The 22,683-nt window shown below is 47.7% G+C and overlaps 1 protein-coding gene across 1 annotated transcript; it reads left to right on the top strand.

The window, feature by feature from the left end:
* Positions 1-5,114: 5,114 nt before the first annotated feature.
* On the top strand, positions 5,115-19,212 carry CACNG6 (calcium voltage-gated channel auxiliary subunit gamma 6). Its single transcript, XM_010962054.3, has 4 exons — positions 5,115-6,720; positions 10,345-10,419; positions 12,304-12,441; positions 17,445-19,212. Exons 1-4 carry the CDS (start codon positions 6,384-6,386, stop codon positions 17,681-17,683), a joined length of 789 nt encoding a protein of 262 aa, XP_010960356.2. The 5' UTR covers positions 5,115-6,383; the 3' UTR covers positions 17,684-19,212.
* Positions 19,213-22,683: the final 3,471 nt, after the last annotated feature.

Raw genomic sequence — 22,683 nt, 5'->3', positions numbered from 1 at the left:
ATTTGTGTGCTAAGCATTGTGGGGAATGCTGAGCCCACAGAAGGGAGGAAGACAAACAGGGTCCCCAACATCCTCAGAGAATTTACATCTTGTGCACAAGGCAGACGTTCATCAAAGAACTGTGTTCATAAACAAGTTACAGTTAAGACAAAAGAGGAATTCAAAATGCTACAAAATGCTCCATCAGGGAGGCTTCACCCAGTTTAAAAGGAAGGGATATTTTAGCTGACACTGAAAGGATGGCAGGAAGCCAGCCAAGTGAAGCTAGAGGCAAGGGTCTCAGCCAGAGAACAGGATATGCAAAGGCCCTGGGGCAAGAAGAGCTTCCAGAGAAGACGCCTGTATGTTGTGTGAGCTAGGTGCAGATGGAAGAAGATAGGCTGGAGATGTAGACAGGGCCAGACTGCCCAGGGACTTGTAGGTCAGAACAAGAGTTTCGGTTTTATTCTGAGGGCCATGGGGAGCCATGGAATGGCTTTAAACAGGATCATAACATGAATGATATACAAAGGGAGGCAAGAACTCAAGAGACGAAGGTGAGAGGCAGAGGTGCACTGAAATACAGCATCAAACACAAGTACTGGCCCTTAAAACTCACACTCTGTGAAGGGAAGCAGATAATTACACAAATACTGAAGTGTAGGCATAGTGTCTGGTGTGCAGGAGAAGCACTGGGACTTTGAAATTCATGTTTTACTCATTCATTAATTCAGCCATTCCCTCCTTGACATTTTTGAGCATCTCCTAACATGCCACGCAGTGTGTTAGAATCAGGATCCCCAGTGATGCTTCCAAGGAGGAGTCAAAAACTGAAATCAGGCGGAGCAATCGGTGCTGGGCACCCTGGACAGAGAACAAGAGAACAGAGTGACCCAATGCAGGACTTGGCAGTACTCAGGGAAACTTCCTGGAGACCATCAGGGCCAGCCTAGGTTTCAAAAGAATGATTAGGAGCCTACCAGGCAATGAAGGGGGTGAGGAAGGCCTTCGTAGCAAAAGACCAAGCTGGGCCCAGGCGGGGGCGAAAGAGTGCGATGCACCGGGGCCGGGGTGCAGCCTTCCTGGGTGCAGAAGGTCAGAGTCGGCGTGGGAGGTAAGACCAGAGAGGCAGCGAGGGGCCAGAGTCTAAAGGTGCTGGGCTTTCAGCCTGAGGGGTTTGGACTTTGTTCTAAGGGTGGCGGGAGACACAGAAGAGTTTTCAGTAGATGAAGAGCAGGATCAGACATGGGTGTTAGAGGGAGCCACCTGGGATGTGGGAAAGGGGTGGACGGGAGGCTGATGCTGTGGGATAGATGAGAAAGGATGGCAGCTGAGCTGGGAAGGGGCTGTAGGGGTAGATGGATGGGGGGTGGATTTGAAGGTCACAGAAGGGACAGCGCTTAGTGGGTTTCCCTTCATTTGCTCAGCAAATATTTCCCAAGTTCCCTTGTGTGCTAGGCCCTGTGCTCGGTGACGCTGGGGGTGCAGAGAGGGTTCAGAGCCTGTCTTGCCCTCCAGGGGCTCCCAGTCTGGTGCAAAGTCAGACATCGACACAAGATGGGGGACCGGAGGAGCAGTTAGCCATGATGCCCTGCTTCCAGGGGCTCCACCAGCCTCTACCTTGATAACATTGGGCAGCAGAAAGGGGTGGAAGAGAGGAGGGACATGGGCCCAGACCTGGGTATTGGGAACTTCCCGCTGGGGCCCCGTGGGTGGACCTGAAGGCCTGGAGGGCAGGGGTCCAGGGAAGAATTCCACAGGGGCAGTGTTGGAAAGAGATGCTGGGAAGTGTAGGGATTGGAATACGACTAGTGGAACAGAGGGGAACTTTGTGTAGGAATGACAGATGGAGAGAAGAGGGACCGGGGAAGTGGAGTTAAAAGAGACAAATGGGCGGGGGGTGCATAACTGGTTCTAGAGATGAAAGGCCAAACATAAATCAAGAAAGAGGTGGAGGGTGAGCAGAAGGGAGAGAGATGGGGAGATGGGGAGGAGGGAATTTGGGGGAGGATGAGGGCAACAGAGACCAAAACGAGGTGAGTCACAGGGATATAGGAAAAAGTCAAAGACACAGTAAGGTGATCCGGAGAGGGAGAAAAAAGGACATGAGAGATTGACCCAAAGATGCACAAATCAGAACAGAGAAGTCTTGGAGATGCAAAAACAGGGGGAAAAAAACACACAGAGGTGGAGTGGTGGAACTGCAGAGGAAGATGTAGGGATATGCCAAGAAAGAAATATAGAGACTTAGAAGCAAGCACAGTGTATAGGAAAGGTCCATTTCTTTTCTTTTGTTTCAGTCTTTGAGAAATATTCATTGAGCACAAATCTGTTCCAGGCCAGTCTAGGTGCAAGGAATGGTGAACACATAGCTGAGGTCTTGCCCTCCTGGAACTCACAGGAGAGAAAAGCAATCAACAGTAAGAATTTCCGCTACAGAGAAGTGCTTTAAAAAGGGAGCAAGATATGGTGACTGTAGATGAGGTGCCTCGGGAAGGACTCTGCAGAGGTAACAAGGGTTTTGAGAAGGGAAGGGCTTGACAAGCACTCTGGCCACCAGAGGCAACACTAAAGCCCTGAGGAGCCACAGATTTTCCAGGAAGCCCCCTGCTGGGCAGATGAACAAGGGTGAGGTCAGAAGCATGGGCTGGGGGCTAGTCACATAGGAACTTGTTACCCTGGGAAGAAATCTGAATTTTATTCTAGACTTGATGGGATGAGCAGAAGCATGACGTGCTTCTATTTTTATTTAAAATCAAAGTAACAGAATCACTCTGCTGTGTTGAGAACAGAATTAGGAATAAACCTGGAGGCAAGGAGTTAAGCAGCTGTCGTCCTTGTCCAGCTGAGGCTGATAGTGGCCTGGACCAGTGTGAAATCGGTGAGGATGGAGAGAAATGGGAGAACAGGGCATGGGATTTTGGAGGGAGAGCTTATGGTGGTGGTGAACTGGACGTAGCAAAGGAGGGAAAGAAAAGCTACAGAGAAAGAGGAAATCTTTTAACTGGGCACGTGAAGCTAGGTGCTGCTGCTGTGTGTGGCCTGGAAGGGGGTCACCAAGGGAAGGGATGAAGATTTTTGTAGGAGGAATCAAGCAAACTCCTTGGGACATGACAGGTTGGAGATGCCTGTCAGAAATCCAAGCTGGGGTATCAGGTAGCCAGCTGGATATCTGAGACCAGAGTTTGGGAGAGAGGTCATGATTGTGAATATAAATTTTGGAAGTGTCAGCATTTAGGAGATAGCATATTTAGAGCCTCAGGACTGGATGAGGTGATGTGGGAGGTAAATGCAGAGAAGTGACTCTGGCCAGAACCTTGGGGGTGTCTGCATGGGGCAGAAGGAGAGGAGGATGTAGTTAAAGGAGCCAGAAGGAGTGACCATGAAGGAGGCGGAGACCAGGAGGAAATGACCAGCGGTGCTGATGAGGCTGAGAATCCGAGGGATCCATGGAGCAAAGTGGACGTCAGTTAGATAACATGACCCTGATAAGAGGTCACTGCCGTGCAGTGGTGGGGACTGGAGTCCTGCCTGAGTGACTGGAAGCAAGAGACTGTGGGAGGGGAAGGGAGGTCAGGCCATCTTTGGTTATGAAAGTGACAAGAACTTTCCCACCAAAGAAAGTTCATACCCTTTCTGTGAAAGGAGAGAAAAGAAGACAGGCAGACAGGGAAGACAGAGGAAAGAAACATACCCCTTGAAAGGAGAGAGCTGTTATAGCAGGCAAGGAGAAAGATGGGGGAGACCCCAGGGCCGGAAGGGGAAGGTGGATTCAGGAGGCAGGGTAGGGAGCTGCAGGAAGGTGTCTGATTTCTCAGAATGAAGGTGCCCGTGGGTGGACCTCACCCAGCACTGCTCAGCCTACCTCCCAGCTCAGGTTGCTGTCAGCCCCAGGCACATTCTCGGATTCCCCTCTGGGTCCTGCCAAGGCCTGGGAAGACCCTGGGAGGTCAAGGAAAGAACAGGTTTCACTCATTCATTATAGAAGCAGTCCCTGGGGCCTTCCAGGTGCCAGGCCCTGCAATCTCAGAGCTGGGAGCTCAGATCTGAGAGCTCAGATCTGAAGACAATCAGCCAATCAAAACATGAAGGGAGGTGTGGGGCCCTTGGGCACTGAGGAAATGCGGCAGACACCTTCCCTAGCTTGGGAGGGGATGTCTGTGCATCACCACCTCACTTTTCATTCAAATCAGGTATGCACATTTCCAAAGGCCTCCTGGGTATATGGGGTGTGGGCTGGGCAGTGCTGAGGACAATGAGATGAGTTTCTCTTGCACCTGGGCCCTGCCCCAGGCTGGTGAGAGAGCAGAACTCAGGGCAATGCGTGCTCCAGTGTAAGCAGCACTGGGCCCTTGGGCGTCCAGAGCAGGTGGACAGAGAAGGCCAGGGTCCACCAGGTCTGGCCGGAGCAGCCAACCATGGGCCAAGGAGTTGATGAAAGGTGGGTCCTATTTGGGCCGTCGCAGAGGGGCTGAGGGAGGGGGTGAGGGGTGAAGATCAGGCCCTGCTGCCATTCCACACGGCTGTCCCCGTCCCTGCCCCTGGGGGAGCTGAAACTGCATGGAAGGTCCCCCAGGGGTGCCCTGTCTAATAAACTCGATAAAGAGGACTACGGCTCTGGTTCCCACACCCCGACACCAGCTTCTCTCTCCCCGAGGCCAGCGTGAATCTGCCCTTCCATCCTTCAAGATGCAAGGGATCTGGGCCCTAGTCTCCTTCCTCAGGCCTGGGGTCCAGGCCCCCAGCCATCTTCCCTCAGACCCAAGGGTCCAGGCCCCCAGCCCCTCCTCCCTCAGACCTAGGGGTCCTGCATCTCTCCGCCTCTTCCCTCGGACCCCGCAGTCCAGGCGCCCAGCCCATCCGGGCCTGCTCCGGACCAAAACTGATTTCCCTGCCCTGTCCCCTCTCCTGCCACCTAGGAGATAGGACCCTCGGCTCCCGCCTTTGCCCCTTAAGGAAGTAGAAGTCAGGACCCGGCCCCCAGCCCCTCCTCCCCGGGCAGCCTTCCTCCTCCCCGCCCCTCGTCCCCTTAAAATACCCGGGATCCCTATGGCGACAGGCGCCGGCGACAGGTGCGGGTGTTATTTACGGGTCAAGCCCGAAATAGCCGGCGAGGGCGAAGGGGGTGGGCGGATGGGGCCGAGGCGGGGCGCGGGCCGAGCGGCGGGCCGAGCGGGCGGCGGCGTGCAGACCCGACGGTCCGGAGGCATCGCGGAGCTGGGGTCGCCGCGGCGCCGAGGCAGGAGAGGGAGAGGGGTCCCGGCCCAGGAGGCGGGAGTGGGAGGCCTGAGGGAGGCGCCTGGCCTGGAGCTGAGCCTGGAGCCATCCCGGCCCAGCAGGCCCTGGGAGCCGGGGGGAGGGGGAGCCGAGCGGTCCCAAAGGGACACAGAGTCCTTCCGGGTCCCACTTGTCCTTTGAACCGCGGGGGGACTTTGTCCCCATTTCCTGAGCCGCAGTCTGGACCGCAGCCCCTTCACCTGAGCCCCAGTGGGGACCCCAGGTCCCCCTCCTGAGCCCTGGCGGTGTCCCGCAGCCGCCTTCTCTGGACGCCACTGTGTCTCTCAGCCACTGGTCCCCTCTCTCAGCCGCAGGGCAGCGCTTCTCTGAGCTCTCCTCTTTGAATGGCCGGGGAGAAATCCCATCCCCTCTTCCTGAATTCCACAGGCCCCCAGCCCCCTTCTCTGAACCCCAGCTAGAGCTCTGCTGATCTCCCCCTGTGAGAGCTGGGGGGAGACCAACTGCCTCTCTGAGACCCAGAAGTAATTCTGATCTCCCCTTCAGAACCACCCCACCCCAGTCTTTTCTCTTCTGAACCCCAGAGGGGACCCAGCTCCTCCTTCCCTAGACTCTGAGCGCAGAGAAGCCAGGAAGCACCTTCTCTCAAGCACACAGAGACCTCAGATCCCTTTCCTGGTACCCCAAACTCTGAGCCCTAGAGGGGAGCTCAGATCCTTCCCCAGGAAACGGTTTCCCTTGGGTGATTCCTCCCAGTGGGCACCCCAGAGCAGCCCCCAGAGCTTCAGCTGACACTCAGTTCTCCTTCCTCTGGAGCTCTCGGGAACCCCTCCTGGGCACCCAGTTTCCAGCTCTGAGTCTGGGAGGACTTTGCTTTTTCTCTGGTTCCATCTTTGCTGAGCTGCTTGTGGTACCCCCAGGCCCTCCTCTGAACCTCTGAGAGTTTCCAGCTTGAGGGTCTAGTTTTCCCTCTGCTAAGCCCTAGAGGTGACTTCCTCTTCCCCATCTGAGGTTCCAGAGAGGGCTCAGATCTTTCCTTTCACAAAGCAGCGAAAACTGAGCCCCTCACACCCTTCAAGACCCCAGGAGCTTCCCTCTCCCTCCCCAACCCCGAAAGCCGGCCTCAGCTCTGCCTCCTTTGCACCCGAGCCCCGCTGCCCGCAACCAGGATGATGATGTGGTCCAACTTCTTCATGCAAGAGGAGGACCGGCGGCGGGCGGCGGCGGCGGGCCGGCGGCGGGCTCGCGGCCTGCAGAGGTCCCAGATGACCCCGGAGCGCGAGGGCAAGATCAAGCTGGTGCTGCTGCTGACCTCCGTGGGCGCCACGCTGGCCGTGCTGGCCGTGGGCACCGAGTTCTGGGTGGAGCTCAACACCTACAGGGACAACGGCAGCGCCGTCTGTGACGCCGCCCACCTGGGGCTGTGGAAGCTGTGCACCAAGCGACTGTGGCAGGCGGACGTGCCCCCTGGCAGAGACACCTGCGGCCCCGCAGGGCTGCCCGGAGGTGAGAGGCTGCACCCCCGCCCAGGGCTGGTACCCCGCAGACAGCAGGGGGGCCCGTGTCTGGCAACACCGTGCCCCGGAGAGAGCCTGAACCCCAAGGAGAGAGAGACTGCACCCTCAGAGTGAGCCGTACCCACATCACCCTGTGCTCCCGGGACGACCTTTGCCCCGGACACAAATGGGGCAGAGAGTCTGTACCCCCAGACTAGCCTGTGCCCCGAGACCAGGCTGCACACTTAGACCAGCAGGTACCCCCAGACCAGCGTGTGCCCCCAGACCATCCTATGATGTCCAGAGCTCCTATACTTCCAGCACAGGCTGTGATCCCAGACATTTCTATGTCCCCAGACCAGCCTGTGTGTCCCTGGAGAAACCTTGTGCCCAGAGACCCAGCCTGCGACATCAGACGCAGCTGGTGCCCTCAGACAGCCCGCACCCCCTGCACCCTTAGAGGAAGAGTCTGGGTTCCTGGTGTCAGCTTGCTCCTCTCACACTGGAGACAGCCTGCACGTCCAGCCCGGGGGCCCTGGGGAGACAGCCCGCCTTGACCCCCACCCCAAAGTAGAATCTCTGCCACTCCCCTCCTCCTGATCCCACCAAGCAGAGCTCTCACCGAACACCTCCCAACATCCCCGGGCAGACCTTGTGCTTACAGGAAATGGCCATTTCCTATTCGCTTCACCTCAAATTCCCAGACTAGACATGCCAGCCCTTCTCATCTTCTCATACAGGCACCCCCACACCCCTCACTTTCCCACAGGGTGGCTCTCACCCCTACGCATGCCGGAGGGCTATCCCGTGTCTCTCGCTCTCCCTGGCAGGGCATGCCATGCCCCAGACTGACACCAGTGGGACATCCTATACCCCTTGGGAGTGGGAACAGGATCTCACTCCACCTCTACTGACCCAAGGAAACTCTCTAACACCCCCGCAGGGCTCGTTCAGGATGCCATGTGCTCAGACTCCCCTACAGCATCTCCAAACTTCACTCTCCAAGTGATGTCCTATAATCTCAGTATCCCTCAGGGAAGGTCTCTCACCCCTCTGGTGTCCAGATGGGATTTCCCGCCTCCTTCCCTTGTCCAGATGTGGTCCCAAAAGAGGATGGTCTGGGCCCTCGATAGCAAGGCAGGGTGCCAGGCACCCTTGTTATGTGAGGCAGCCACCCACTCAGTCTGCAGATGGGTTAGTTCACACACCTCAGAGCCTCAGGCAGGAAGCTCCCGAGGTTTAGAGAAATGGGGTGCTCTGGTAATAAAGAATATTAGATGTTTACATAGTGGGCGACTCTGTTCTAAGTACTTCACCTGCATCAACGCATCAATCCTCATAGCAACCCTGTGAGTAGTTACTATCGTCCCCAAAACGAGGAGCAAGAGATGTTGAGCGGCTCAGTCTCTGCGCCCCGGCTAGTCATACGGGGTTTGAACCCTGGTCTTCTCTCTTCTTAACAACTATGCTATATTGCATCTCACTCCATAAATATGTTCCAGGGGTCCTCGCTGCACTGGAATGGCCCCACCCCTCCTAACTGCACAATGTGGGGTCCCTCATATCCCTTGTTGTCTCTCTATTGGTCAGAAAAGGATGCAGTCTCCTTATAGGACCATCACCATCATCCCACAACGCCGACCCTTCACAGGACATCTCACAAATTTCAGTATCTCAGAAATAACCTGCACATCCCACTGCACATCAAAAAACATCCCAAAGGACTACAAGAGGGGTGACCCATATCCTACTCTTTTCAACCTCTGCAATCAGAGACAAGGTGTCCTAAATCATTAGTAGCCAAAATGGGATGCCAGACACCCCCAACTCCCTCAGAAAGATGTACCACACCTTCTTACTCTCTCTCTGGGACTTCCCATTTCCCTCGAGGATGAAGACCGTGTCTCCCCCAGCTGGCTGCTACAGAGAGCATCCTCGCCCTTTGCTCTGCTGCATGAAGCATCCTTTACTTCTTGCTGCTGCAGGATCAGGACTCAGACTTCCCACTGCTCGTGCCGGGGCATCTCACCCCCTTCTCCTTCCCTCAGAGTACCAGGTGGAGTGTCCCACACCACCGCACCTGACTCGAGTTTATCTCTTGTCCCTCTGCATCCCCTTTCAATTTGGAAAGTTCCTTTGCACTTCCCCAGACCACCTGACCTTTCTCCTATTTCTTTTACCCCTCTTAATCTCAACCTGTTTCCTCTCTTTTCATGCCTCAGTTTTCCCACCTGAAAAGTGTGAAAGTTGGACTAGATGAATTCTGTGGGAACTGCTGGCTTCAAAATGCAATTTAGAAAGCGCGTTTTTTTTTTTTTCTTTTAGCTTAGGGTTTCTTGAGCCTCAAGTACACAAAGTTGGATGAATCATACTCTTCAGTGTGTGTCACAAAATCATTACCAGCCTTTGCAAGATCCTTCTTGTGCTTTATTTTACAATCTTATTCTTTTTTTTCATTCCTCCCTAACTCATCTCTATAATGTGTTTGATATGCATCCATGGATATATTTTTTAACTTGGAAATATGTAGTGTTATTTTATATATATGTATTTTAATTTACATAAATGACATCATGCTATAGTTTTTTTTTTTTATTTTTAAATTTTTGCTCCACGCTGTATGTTTCTCAGCTTTCTCCATGCTTCTTTCCAGTATCCTAGTTTGTGGCTGCTCTATGCTGCAGGGACTTGCATGGGATGCGCCTAACTCATTCACTTGCCGGTTCCCAGAGAAACGGACAGCCAGGTTGATTCCAACTCCTTGTTAATTATAGTCAGTACTGCAATGAACAAGCACATATGTATCCCCGCATATGGATGGGGAGACGTATACCCAGAAGTGAAATGATTGGGTTATCACCTATATACATACTTCATTTCATAAAGTATGTCAGAGTGCTTTCCAGAAAGACTAGTACCAGTTCGCACTCCCAGCTGTTTCCTCTTATCCTTCCCATGTTTGGTCGTATCCTTTTAGTATTTGCCAATCTAATTGCCTTGAAGTGGCATCTCCCTGCTGATTTAAGTTGCATTTCTGTGATCCCTGGTGAGACTGAGCATCTCTTCATGTACTTGTGAGTAATCCAGGCTTCCTCTTCTATGAATTGACTATTCATATCCTTTGCCCATTTTTTTTTTCCAATTGGGTTATCTCTCTTTTCTTGCTGATCTGCAGGAGTTTTTTGTGTATCCTGGACAGAAATCCTTTCTGAGATAAGTAAGACTCTCTCCTCAGTCTGCTAGCCTTCTGCTGCCTGGATCTTGGCATACTTTGGTGAAGAAAGCGATTATCCATTTCTAACTCCACCTGACCCTCAACATACCCTTATGACAGAGCCAGAAACGAGACTATTATCTTATTTTATAGAGGAAGAATCAGAAGCTCAGAGAGGTCAGTAGCCCACTCAAGGCCACAGATCTGGACCTCCCAGCTCTGGACTGGAATCCCAGCTCCTGGACAGCTGTGTGATACAGGTGGTTTTACTTCTCTGAGCATCATTTCTCTTCTCTGTATATCAGGGCTGCTAATGTCATATTTCTAGGTTATCGTGAGCTATGTTAGATGTCCAGCCCTGGGCTTACACTAGGGACCTCCACGTCATTACCTCTCTTTTTCTCTCTCCTGCTCCTACAGAAGCAAACTGCACTTATTTTAAATTCTTCACCACGGGAGAGAATGCACACGTCTTCCAGAGAACCACAAAGAAAGGTAAGAACTTTTCTCTCGGTGGAGGGGATATGCTGACTACACCAGAGAGGTTCTTTTTCCTTCCTTCCTTCCTTCCTTCCTTCCTTCCTTCCTTCCTTTCTTCCTTCCTTCCTTCCTTCCTTCCTTCCCTCCCTCCTTTCCTTCCTTCCTTTCTTTCTTTCTTTTTTCTTTCTTTCTTTTTCTTTCTTTCTTTCTCTCTTTCTTTCTTTCTTTCCTTCTTTCTTCCTTTCTTTCTTTCTTTCCAATTGAAGGATAGTCGATTTACAATATTGTGTTAGTTTTGGGTGTACAGCAAAGTTCTCCAGTTATTTTTTTCAGATTATTTCCATTATAGGTTATTATAAGGTATTGAATATAATTCCCTGTGCTGTACAGTAGGTCCTCGTCGCTTATCTATTTTATGTACAGCAGTTTGTATCTGTTGGTCCCAGAGGAGTTCTTAATAGCCTTGTCTCCTTTTTCGCTTTGCCCCAGGATGGGCTTAGCTCCTAAATCCTGAGAGATCTCATCTTTGGGGAGAGGTAGTTCTCCAGAGCCCTGTGTCCAATGTTCCTGCCTCAGCTCTGCCTTTGCCATGTTGTGTGTTAGTCTGGGCAAGTCACAGCCCCTCTCTGTGGAGAGTATGTTAACATCTCACAAATGTACATGACCACGGGCTGCGCACAGTGCTGGGTGTTTCATTTATGAAAGCTCCAGTCCTTGCCATGACCCTGCAGGGCAGGGACTTTATCTTAAGCTTTCAGATGAAAAAACAGAAGTCCATAAGTGGTTTAATTTATTTTCCCAGGAAGTGGCAGAGGCAGGGGCAGGATTCAAACCTGAATAATTCTGACTCTTAAAGAAGTGAAATCCTATAGAATCTTCCATAAAGGTGGAAATGTTCTATATTTGCACTGACCAGGATGGTAGCCATTGGCTGGATGTGGCAGTTTCTCACTGAGAACCTGAGTTTTTAATTTTGTGCAATTTAAGTCCATTTAAAATTAAAAGACCATCTGTGGCTAGTGGCTACCATACCGGACAATGAAACTTTTAAGACTGCACCCTTTCTACTCTAACCACAGTCTCACCGTCACCCCAGTACCTCAGTGTCCCCACCAGTAAAGAAATGATGGTCAGTATGTCAATATCCCCAGGAATTGTGGTCTTTGTAAGGATTTAATGAGATGATGCAGCTAAAGCATTTAATGAGTTGTGGAGCCTGGCACATAGCAGGTCCTCAATAAACAATGGTTCCTTGCCCTCTCCACCCCCTTCATCTCTTGTCTTGGTGCCGAGTGAGCATGGGCAAGTCCCTGTGCTCCTCTGGGACAGTGAAGTAATCACAGGGCACACCTGTGGGGCAATTGCCTGTTGCCACATGCTGTGCTGGGCACCTGACGTGTGACTTCTAATCCTCACAATGGCCCAATCAAATAGGGATTTCTATCCTGACTTTCTAGAGGAAGAAACTGAGGCTCACAGAGGTTCAGTGCCTTTACCAGAACATTTCATTTAGGAAGTATCTGAGGAAAATTCCAACTTGCATCATTCCACTGTAACATATCACCTTCTTTGCTGTCTCCCCCACACCCACTGCCTCAGTTTCCTCATGTGTAAACAAGTGGTGACCAGATCATAAGTAACAACTGGTAGTTCCCATCTCTTTCTAAGTCTGCTTCTGTCCATTTGCCCTGTGACCTTAGGACAGTAACTGACCCTCTCTGAGTCTTAGTTTTTTTCCAACAGTGTAAGTAAAATATTGGACTAGATGATCTTCCACTTGAAAATTCTTCTCCAGTCCTGAATCTTCCATCTCCCTGGCTCTGGTTCCCCATACAGGAGTCCTCCCCACTCCCTACGTCGTGTGCTCACTACTTCCCCTCCTCCCCCTCCTCTTCACAGAGGTGAACGTGGCAGCTGCGGTGATAGCAGTGCTAGGCCTGGCAGTCATGGCCCTGGGGTGCCTCTGTGTCATCATGGTGCTCAGCAAAGGTGCAGAGTTCCTGCTCCGGGTCGGAGCTGTCTGCTTTGGCCTCTCAGGTGAGGGTTGAGATCCTGGAGACTGAGGGCAGTGCATGCTGGGAGGTCGGGGCTCCAAGCACTGTTGCATGCTGGGAGGTTGAGGGAGGTCTCCAAGCACAGTTGCATGCTGGGAGGTTGAGTCTCCAAGCACCGTTGTGTTCTGGGAACTGGAGGACATTTGAGGGTTATTGAAGTCTCAAAGATGAGAGTGTTCTAATTCATGTTGTTGACTGGGAACTAGGGGAGGGAAATCTCCAAACACTTTTTTAGATTTGAGCCTGAGGTTCCCCAAGCACTGTTGCATGCTGGGAGGTTGAGGGAGATCTCCAAGCACTGTTGCATGCTGGAAAGACAAGGACTATAGAAGGCGGAAATATGACACAGTTCCAAGCCCCGTTGTTGGCTGGGAATTAAAGAGTCTCCAAACACTCATTTAGATTTGGACCTGGGGTCTGCAAGAACTGTTGCATTTTTGGAGTTGAGGGTCCAAAAAAATTCTGCATCTTGTGACATGTAGCCCTCATTGGATCAAATGTTTTCTAAGATGGATAGAAAGGTCATTATTTATATAATCCTCATTTATTTATTCTTTGTGTACCTACTGGGCACCTACTATGTTCCAGGCACTGAGCTAAGGATTGGAGATATAAGGTTAATAAGATAGACAATGTGTCTGCCTTCATAAAGCCTAGGTTCTAGCAGAGATAGACAGTAACCAACAATTATACATATAATAATTCAGCTATAATTGTGAGGAGAGTTATGATAAAGCATATAAAGGTGGTGGGCATGTTAGAGAAACTTCCTGAGAAAGTGGTATTTAAGCTGATAATTGAAGGAGGAACAGGAATTACCCAAATTATGATGTTAAGAGTAGCAGTGGCAATGTTTGTGACATTTGTTGTGGCAGCAGTGATGGGGGTGGTGATGGTGGTGGTTGTGATGGCGGTTGTGATGCTGGTGATATGGAAATAGTGGTGGTAGAATAAAGTGTATGAAGCCTATAAAAGACTTGGCAAGTTCAAGGAACAAAATGAAGATCAGAGAGTAAAGCAGGGCAAAGCTTGCACAAATGTACACGGTAGCCTTAATTAACAAATGAAGCAGAGGTTTGGTGCAAGATGAGGCCAAGAAGACATGATGAGTGTTTAAGAGCACACACGGCTAGAAATCAGAAATAATCACCTTCTTATTATTGTTCTGTTGCCTTAGAGATGTCCCCACATAAAAGGGGAAGTGCAGTCATTCTTTTTCCTTTCCTTCATTTATTCATTAGTTCATTTAACTCATTGGTACACAGACATATTACACTATACATATGTGTGTGTATAATATTGTAAGCACGTACAAGACAGAAAGACTGCTGCCCTTAAGGAGACTATCGGCTAGTTAAGGACAAAGAAATGACACAAATCATCACACAATTACAAACTGCAGCAAGTGCTGTGAAGGAAATGTAGAGTTCTGCTGGAGTGCCTAAAGAAGGCGCTTGATTTCAAGCAGTTAAGAGGGTCTCTCTGTGGAGGTGACACTTAAAATGTCAAGTATGGGCAATCAAACTAGAGTTTGGTGAATATGAGGTCCTGAAAGAAAGCGAGTGTGACTGGAGCATGGAGAGTGAGGAGGATAGACAGACCAGGACATCAACAGGGAACCCAAGGATCTGGGGTGGAGTCCCAAATTCTTAAGAGATGTGTAATTGTGGGGAAATCATTTTCCATCTCTGAGCTTAAATCTCCTCATACCTATGAACTCACTCATCCAAGTATTTATCAAGTATCCATCCTGTCCATCCATCTATCTTTCCACTGATCTGTCAGTTCCCTCCCTCCCCACTGCCTTCTCTTCCTTCCTTCTGCTTCCATTCTCCTCTTCCTCCCTTCCCCCCTCCATCCATCTATTTATCCATCTGCTCATCCATCCATCCATTCAACAAGTATTTGTTTAATACCTAGTACGTGCTGGATGCTGTGCTAGGTACCACTGAGGATAGAATGATGAGCAAGATTAAGATGGTCCCTGTTCTCATGGGATTTATAGCTTAATAGGAATTCGGTGCTGGTAATATTATTGACCTCAAGCCTGCAATATTCCTGGGGGTGCCATGAAGGTGTGGATATAAAAGTGTTTTATGAAAGTCTCAGGCACAACAGTGTTCCTCAAACTGTACCAATAAAGTGAAGGATAGATTTGATGCTGTAATTACTGTCCTAATTATTGGCTATCAGGGACTGGGGCAGATTTGGTTTTTGAAATCTCCATGCATAAAGGGACATGTTGAGGTTATATTGTTTCTCTCCATAAAATGTCTATGTTTTTATCCATCCCCACTTTCGAGATGGAGCCCCAGGAGGACAGGGCCTTCATAAGTCTCACTTTTTGTGTATTATATATGTATTTTATAATGAGAGCTCTGTTAAGATCCAGTGAATGAATGAGATGATGCATGGATTAGCAATGGAATGAAGGGGGACTGGGTGATGCCGCTTCCTTGTCTAGATGCTCTTCCAACCCCAGTGCCCTAATGCTGAGCTGCGTGGGGTCAAAGAGGGCTCACCGAGAGACCACTGAGATGCAGTACAGAGACTCCAGGCTATATTCTCCAGGCCTCTGATTTTTTTCTTTTTTATTTATTAATTTTTTCGGGGGAGGGAGGCAATTAGGTTTATTTACTTATTTATTTTAATGGAGGTACTGGGGATTGAACCCAGGACGTTGTGCATGCTAAGCATGTGCTCTACCACTGACATATACCCTCCCTCCTCCAAGCCTGTGATTTAAAATCATGGGGGTGTCTTTTTGAATTAAGACTCCCTCTGGATAAAATAAAATAAAATAAAATAAAACCATGGGGGAACTGAGAGTGCAGGGAGGAAGTAAGGTCAGAGATTGAGCCTGGGGCCAGACCCTAGGGTCTGAGAGGGGAGGCAGGCAGGACCCACAACACCTGCGTGACCACCAGATTGTCCTGCATGATCTGACCCCTGCCCTCTGCGCTTTCCCTGCCCACTACTCTCCCCTCCCCCACCTTCTTTGCTGATCTCTTTCCCCTCAGACACACTGTCCTCCATCCTACCACAAAGCCTTCGCACCGGCTGTCCCTTCTGCCCGAAACAGCCCTCGCTGAGTTTTGTGCACAGCTGTCTTCTTCTCATCCTTTGGGTCTCAGCTCAGATGGCTTTTTCTGATGACACCATCGAAAGTCCCAGCTCTGCCCCTGGATGCCACACCCCTTCCCATCACCCTGTGTTTATCTCCTTCCTAGCACGCATCACGGTCCGAAGTTATCCTGTCTGCTCATGTGTTTACTTTGGAAGTTACACCCTGGCCACCCCCAGGCCCTAGATGACCCGTAAATGTACTTGGTTTGGCAGACAGTGTGTAAAGACGTGTCTGAGCCAACATTTATAGGCTGGAGCAAATTCCCATAAAAATCATCATCGTTTTTAAACATTCTAGCTATTCTTGACGAATCAGAAGATCTGGTCAATTAAGTTTCTGACGGGCTGCAGCTGGCTGAAGCTGAATTTGGGCAACTCTTTGGCACTGTCCCCGCCACACCTGCTGCTCATTTTATTTGTACTTTCTCCTTGTCTCCTGGAAGCATTTGAGTATTGCAAGCCTTGGTTTATTTGTTTACCATCTGTCTCCTCCAAGTAGGACATAGGCTCCAGGAGGTTAGGGTCTTGGTCTGTCTTGTTCCTTCCTTTTTTTTTTTTTTTCTCTTTAATCAAATTGCATTACAACTACTTGAGTGCTTTTCTTTTCGTTGTGTGATCCACCGTCTCTCTTTTCTTCTTTTCAACTTTATCGGGGCATGAATGACAAGTAGAAATTGTGTGTGTGTGTGTGGGTATGTATGCACACACACACAATTTATATAAAGTATACAACTTGATGCTTCGCTATACGTCGTGAAATGATCACCACAATCAAAATTAGCATATTCATCACCTCACAGATTTATCTTTCTCTTTTGTAGTGAGAACATTTAAGATCTACTCTTAAAGCTAAAACACACACACACACACACACACACACACACATACACACAAACAAACAGTATTATTAACTATAGTCACCATGTTCTATGTTCTAGCTCCAGAATTTATTATCTTATAACTGGAAGTTTGTGCCCTTTGACCAGTATCCCCCCTTTTTCCCCTCCCCTCAGTCCCTGACAACCACCATTCTATTCTCTGTTTCTATGGTTTCAACTATTATAGATTCCATCATTGCTCTGTACAAAAGTCTTGATGGAGTCTTAATTTGACTTTGTGGTTCTTGATTCCTAGGTTTGCTTTTTTCTTTTTTCTTTTCTTTTCTAAATTGAAGTACAGTCAGTTTGCAATGTTATGTCAATTTCTGGTGGAGAGCATCATGTTTCAGTCACACATGCACATGCATATTTTCCTTTTCATATTCTTTTCCATTGTAGTTTACTGCAAGATGTTGAATAGAGTTGCCTGTACTATACAGTAGAAACTTGTTGTTTATCTATTTTATATATAGTCATTAGTAGTTACAAATCTCGAACTCCTGTTTTACCCCTTCCTGCCTGGTTTTTCCTTTTTTAAAGCAGCAAAATACATATAACATGAAACTTACCATTTGAACCAGTCCAAAGTGTCCAGTTCTGTGGCATTAAGGACATTCACACTTGTGCAGCCATCCCCACCGTCTGTCTCCAGAACATCTACATCTTCCCCAATTGAAATTCCGTCCCCATTAAACACCAATGCTCCCATTTCCCCTCCCCCTCCCCTACCCCCTCCCCCAGCCCCCACCCTTCTACTTGCTGTCTCTGTGAATTTGTGTCTTGTTTCTTCTTTCTCTCCAGCTTCCAAAACTGTGCCTGTTCTATGGTAGGTGCTTGGTAAGGAATCATTCAGAGAGTTCTGGGGCCCCCCTAGGTTTCTTGTTTGAGTAAGAATGTGATGGGGTCTATTAGGGGAGAGGCTCAGATGTAAGTGGGGGACCCCAGGGGCCTGAGTGTCACATCTGTCCTCCTCTTCCCACAGGTCTGCTGCTTCTGGTCAGCCTGGAGGTGTTTCGGCATTCCGTACAAGCCTTGTTGCAGAGAGTGAGCCCTGAGCCTCCCCCGGCCCCGGCCCTGAGCTATGAATACTCCTGGTCTCTGGGCTGTGGGGTGGGGGCCGGCCTGGTCCTGATCCTGGGGGGTGGCTGCTTTCTCCTGCTCACCTTGCCTCCCTGGCCCTGGGGCTCCCTCTGTCCCAAGTCAGGACACAGGGCCACCTAGCGCCATGGTCACACTTTCTCTAGGCTCCTTCCAAAACCTTCCCCTTTCTCCATTGTACCCCTCGAAATCTTTTGCCCCACATCCTAGAGAAACTGTTCTCCTAGCTCTGGGACCCATGCTGTTTGCACACACCTGCCCCTCATGCCCGCATCTTTTCCCTTTGTAAATATGTTTTCCTTGGTGCCTGAATCTGGGTTGCTTGGGGATGGGTTGGGGAGAGGACTTTTGCAAACGAGGGTCCCCAGGGAAGGCTGGCAGGGACCTGATGGGATAACTAGGGAGGGGGAGGGTGAAGTCAGGGGGTCTTGGGAGGGAGTTGGACCTATTCATTTCCCAGATTTGGATATATTCCCTTGTGGGAGAGACTTCTTCTGGGGAAATAGGGGAGGAGGGGGTTGGAGAATCTCTGGGTCTGACCTTGCTCTGGTCTGATTTGGGATTAAAGATTTGGAATTTAACAACTTTGATTTGGGGTCTGTTGTGATGTGATTTGTGCATTCTGGGGTAGAGAAAAGTGACTCCTGGTGCTCTCCAGAAACCTGCTACATGCTGCTTGTCAGTCCCAGGGTCACATGTCCATGAACCAATAGAGAGTGACTGAAAACTCAACAGTGGGGAGCACAAACACTGTTCTGGGTTGAACGGGGTCCCTCCTGAAAGTGTATGATGGAGTCCTAACTCCCAGTTCCTCAGAATGTGACCTTGTTTGGAGATGGGGTCTTTGCAGAGCTAATCAAGTGAAAATGAGGTCATTTCATTGCATTAGTGTGTGCCCTAATCCAAAATGACTAAGGAGAGGAGATTAGGACACTGACGTGGACAGAGGGAGACGAGGTGAAGAGGCCCAGGAAGAAGGCGACCATCTATGAGCCAAGGAGAGAGGCCTGGAGCAGACGCTTCCTCACAGCCCTCAAAAGGAACCAGCCCTGCAGACACCTTGATCTCAGACTTCCAGCCTCCAGAGCCGTGAGACTGTCCCTGGCCATTGCTTAAGCCCGGGGTCTACAGTACTTTATTACGCAGACCTAGCAGACTGATACACATGTCCATACCTGGAAGTGGGATGCTGCTGTGACAAACACCTAAAAATGTGGAGTGGCTTTGGATTTGGGGACTAGGAAGAGGCTGGAGGTGTTCTGAGGATGGTCTTGATGAGACTGTTGGTAGAAATACAGGTGTGAAAGGAAATTCCAAGAAGGAAGGACTCCAGAAATAACAAGGAGCATTGGAGAGAGAGCTTCCATCATCTTAGAGAATACATGTATCACTATGAACAGAAGCTGGTCAGCAACAACTAACAGTGACCAGGGCATGAAATCCTGATGTCAAGTGTCCAAGTCCTTTAGCCAAGGTCCAGCCTCCTCTCTTATGAAGACCCAGGTACGTACTTCAAGTCCAAAATCACAGCTCAAGTGAATTCTCCACTTACATAGGAATTGCTGAAGCTGATGCCTTCCCTCTCAAAAAGCCAAAGTCTCTTATTAGGCATTTAAAAGCATTTAAAATATGAAATGTGTACTGGCTTATGAATACAAATGCATTAATATTGTGAGCATGGTTCTCTTAAATGCTTCTGTATTTAATTATGAATTATACATGCAATTATTTAGAATATTATATATAATGTAAAACATATAAACATGTGTTGTTTTACATTATATATAATATTTTAATATTTGCTATAAATTTAATTCATGTATTATAATATAAAATAATATATATTTAATATAAAAACATTATATTATAAAAATTCTAACATAATACTTAATATAAAAATTCTGTATAATTTTAAATCAGTATTATATACAATATATGATTATAAATGTTCTATATAATATCAGTATTATATATAATATATGATTATATTATATATTATATGATTATATTAATATATGATTATATTATAATATAATCATATATTACATTATTATATTATATGATTATATTGTATTATAGTATTATATAATATATGATTATATTATATTATATTAATATTATGGATATTGTATTACAATATAGTTGCATAAATATTTCTACATTTAATTATAAATTATAAATACAACTATATGTAGTTATATATATTCTAGTAACCTATATATAAAAGGTATTAATATTCTGTTATATAAATATTATAGCATTCATAGGATTACAAACATGTAACATAATATATATACAGTATAACATTATATAAATAGAATACTTATAGATGTAACATGATATTTATACAACATATTACGCTACAAATCAATCTTGTAACACTTGTAATTATGACTGCCCCAGGGTTGGAAGCGCCTTCCTCGCGGAGGAGGTCATTTGTCACCTGGGAGGTGTGGGGTAACCCTTTCTGGAGCAGCTGAGGCCGCACGTGGTCTCAGATTCAGTGGGGCCCTCGGGCAGGATATTCTCTTTACTCCTTTAGACGCTGAACTCAGCATCGTGCTGAGGGTACTGAGCAGAGACCCGGAGATGTGCATTCACTTCTTACTCAAGGCGCAGAGGACGAGTCGCACTGTGGTTGAGGGTGTGGGCTCTGGACCCGGACTGTCCGGTGTGAGACCCTGGCTCCCCTTCGCGTAGCTTGGACGCTCTGCTTACCCTCCCTCTGGGTCTGTTTCCTCGTGCTCATCAGTGCTTACCTCTGAGAGTCCTTGTGAGGAGCGAATGCCACAGTAATCCCTGCAAAGCCCGGGAAGACTGCCTGGCACACAGACGTGATTCCATCAATCTTGCTGTTACTCTTATTCATGGAGCGGCTCTTTGGGCCCGGCATTCAGTAGAGAGTGAAAAGGGACCCCCGCTGACCCGACGCTCTTGTGATGGAAACAGATATTAATCACATAATCACACTAATGAATGTATAATTATAAACTGAGGTTAAGTGCTAGGAAGAAGGATCGTGAGCAATTTTTTTCCTCCTTGACTTTGTGCCCAGCCGGCTCTAGGGAGCCCTGGAATTTGCCTTGGAGAAGCATCCTCCGGTCTTGAGAAAATGACTCTTCATCTGGTGGGGTCTTCAGGCTGCACCCTCTTTCCTGCCTGGGATTTTTGTGACCTTTCCAAAAGTGGGAGAAGGAAATAGAGACCCCTCTGATACAAAGCACTGGAATCATATTATACAATGAGGTAATTTTTCAAAGCATTAACTTGCATCTCTTCATCTCATATATATATATTTTATTGAAGTACAGTCATTTGCACTGTGTCAGTTTCTGGCCTACAGCACAATGTCCCAGTCATGCGTATATATACATATGTTCATTTTTGTATTCCTTTGCATTTAAAGGTTATTACGAGATATTGAATATAGTATCCTGGGACATCACCTCATATTTTTTGAAGTGAAGGAAATTAGAAGCTTCTTGAAATCTACACCCTTTCTGGCCTTTTTGGTTTACATTTTAAACCTTTTTTTGAACATAATTTCAAACTTCCAGGGAAGTTGCAAGAACCAAAATAGTGCAGAGAAGACCCACATACTCTTCATTCAGATTCACCTACTGCTAATGTTTTACCCTACATCCCAGGTGTGTGTTTTCTTAGATTCAGCAAACATTTATTTTTAAATGTGAAGTGCACCGTATAGGTGCTGACCTAGGAATACAGATGTATGAATAGGCTGAGTTTGATTCTCTTAAAATGTGGACTCAACATCCGTGGAAAGAATTAAAATTAAGAACACTCCCTAATCTCAGAACTCAGCTAAGAAAAAAAATCTTGGAAGCTGCTGTCTCCTCAGGGATATCTCCACCTCAATGTGCAGCTTGTACAGATAAATAACTACAGCCTGAATTCTGAGTAAATCATTCTCTAGCTTTTCTTTATAGTTTTACAAACTATAATTCTATTCTTTTGGAAAAAAAAAGTGTTGTTTCAATTTGCTCATGTTTGAGCTTCATGTAAATGGTATCGTATTGTATGTATTTTTCTGTGTAATTGTCTTTTTTCCCCCTAAGGCCAAAGAAGAGGGTTCAAACTCATGGCCAGAGGGCTGCATAAGACGCACCACACATTTTGTTTAGCCTTCAGAATGTTTACTAAGTTATTTATTTACAACCAACTGTGAATCAAAAATATTCAGGGGAAAAAAAATCTCAGAAAGTTTCAAAAAGCAAAACTTGGATTTGTCAAGGCAGGCAGCTACTTACATAACATTTATATTGTATTTACAGCTATTTACATAACATTTACATTGTATTAGGTATTATAAGTAATCTAGGTACTGCTTAGAGTATAGGAAAGGATGTGTGCAGGTTATGTGCAAATACTACGCCATTTAAATAAGGGACTTGTGCATCTGTGGATTTTGGTATCCGTGGTGGGTCCTGGAATCAATCTCCCTGAGATACTGACGGACAACTGTATTCAACTGAGGTAAAATTCACATAACGTAAAATTAACCACGAACCACTTTTAAGTGAACAATCCAGTGACATCTGGTACATTCCCAAATTTGTGCAACTATCACCTCTATCTAGTTCCAAGATATTTTCATTACCCCCCAAAGAAATCCCACACCCATCCAATAGTTATGCCCCATTGCCCCCTCCTTCTAGCCCCTGACAACCACTCATCTACCTTCTCTTTTTTTATTGGAGGTACTGGGGATTGAACCCAGGACCTTGTGCATGCTAAGCATGAGCTCTACCGCTGATCTATACCCTCCCCCCATCTGCTTTCTGTCTCTATGGATTTATCTATTCTGGGTGTTTCATGTAATTGAAAACGGGTGTTCAGACAAACACTTGTACGTGAGTATTCCTAGCCGCTCCTATTCATAATTGCCCGAAGATGAACCAACCTTCATGTCCATCAACAGATGAACAGATAAACCAAATGTGTATGTCCCTACAATGGAATATTATTCGCCCATAGAAAGGAATGAGGTACATGCTATAATGAGGATGAACCTCAAAAACAAATGTTTTAGTTTCCCATTTTCCACTTGAGCTATACCCTCCCCACAAGACTCTCAGTATGTCTTTGTGTACTTGTTTCTCTCT

The sequence above is a fragment of the Camelus bactrianus genome, chromosome 9, assembly GCF_048773025.1.
Source record: "Camelus bactrianus isolate YW-2024 breed Bactrian camel chromosome 9, ASM4877302v1, whole genome shotgun sequence".
Lineage (NCBI taxonomy): Eukaryota > Metazoa > Chordata > Mammalia > Artiodactyla > Camelidae > Camelus > Camelus bactrianus.
Note: the sequence above shows the minus strand (reverse complement) of the source record. Positions and strands in the feature narration are given on the sequence as shown.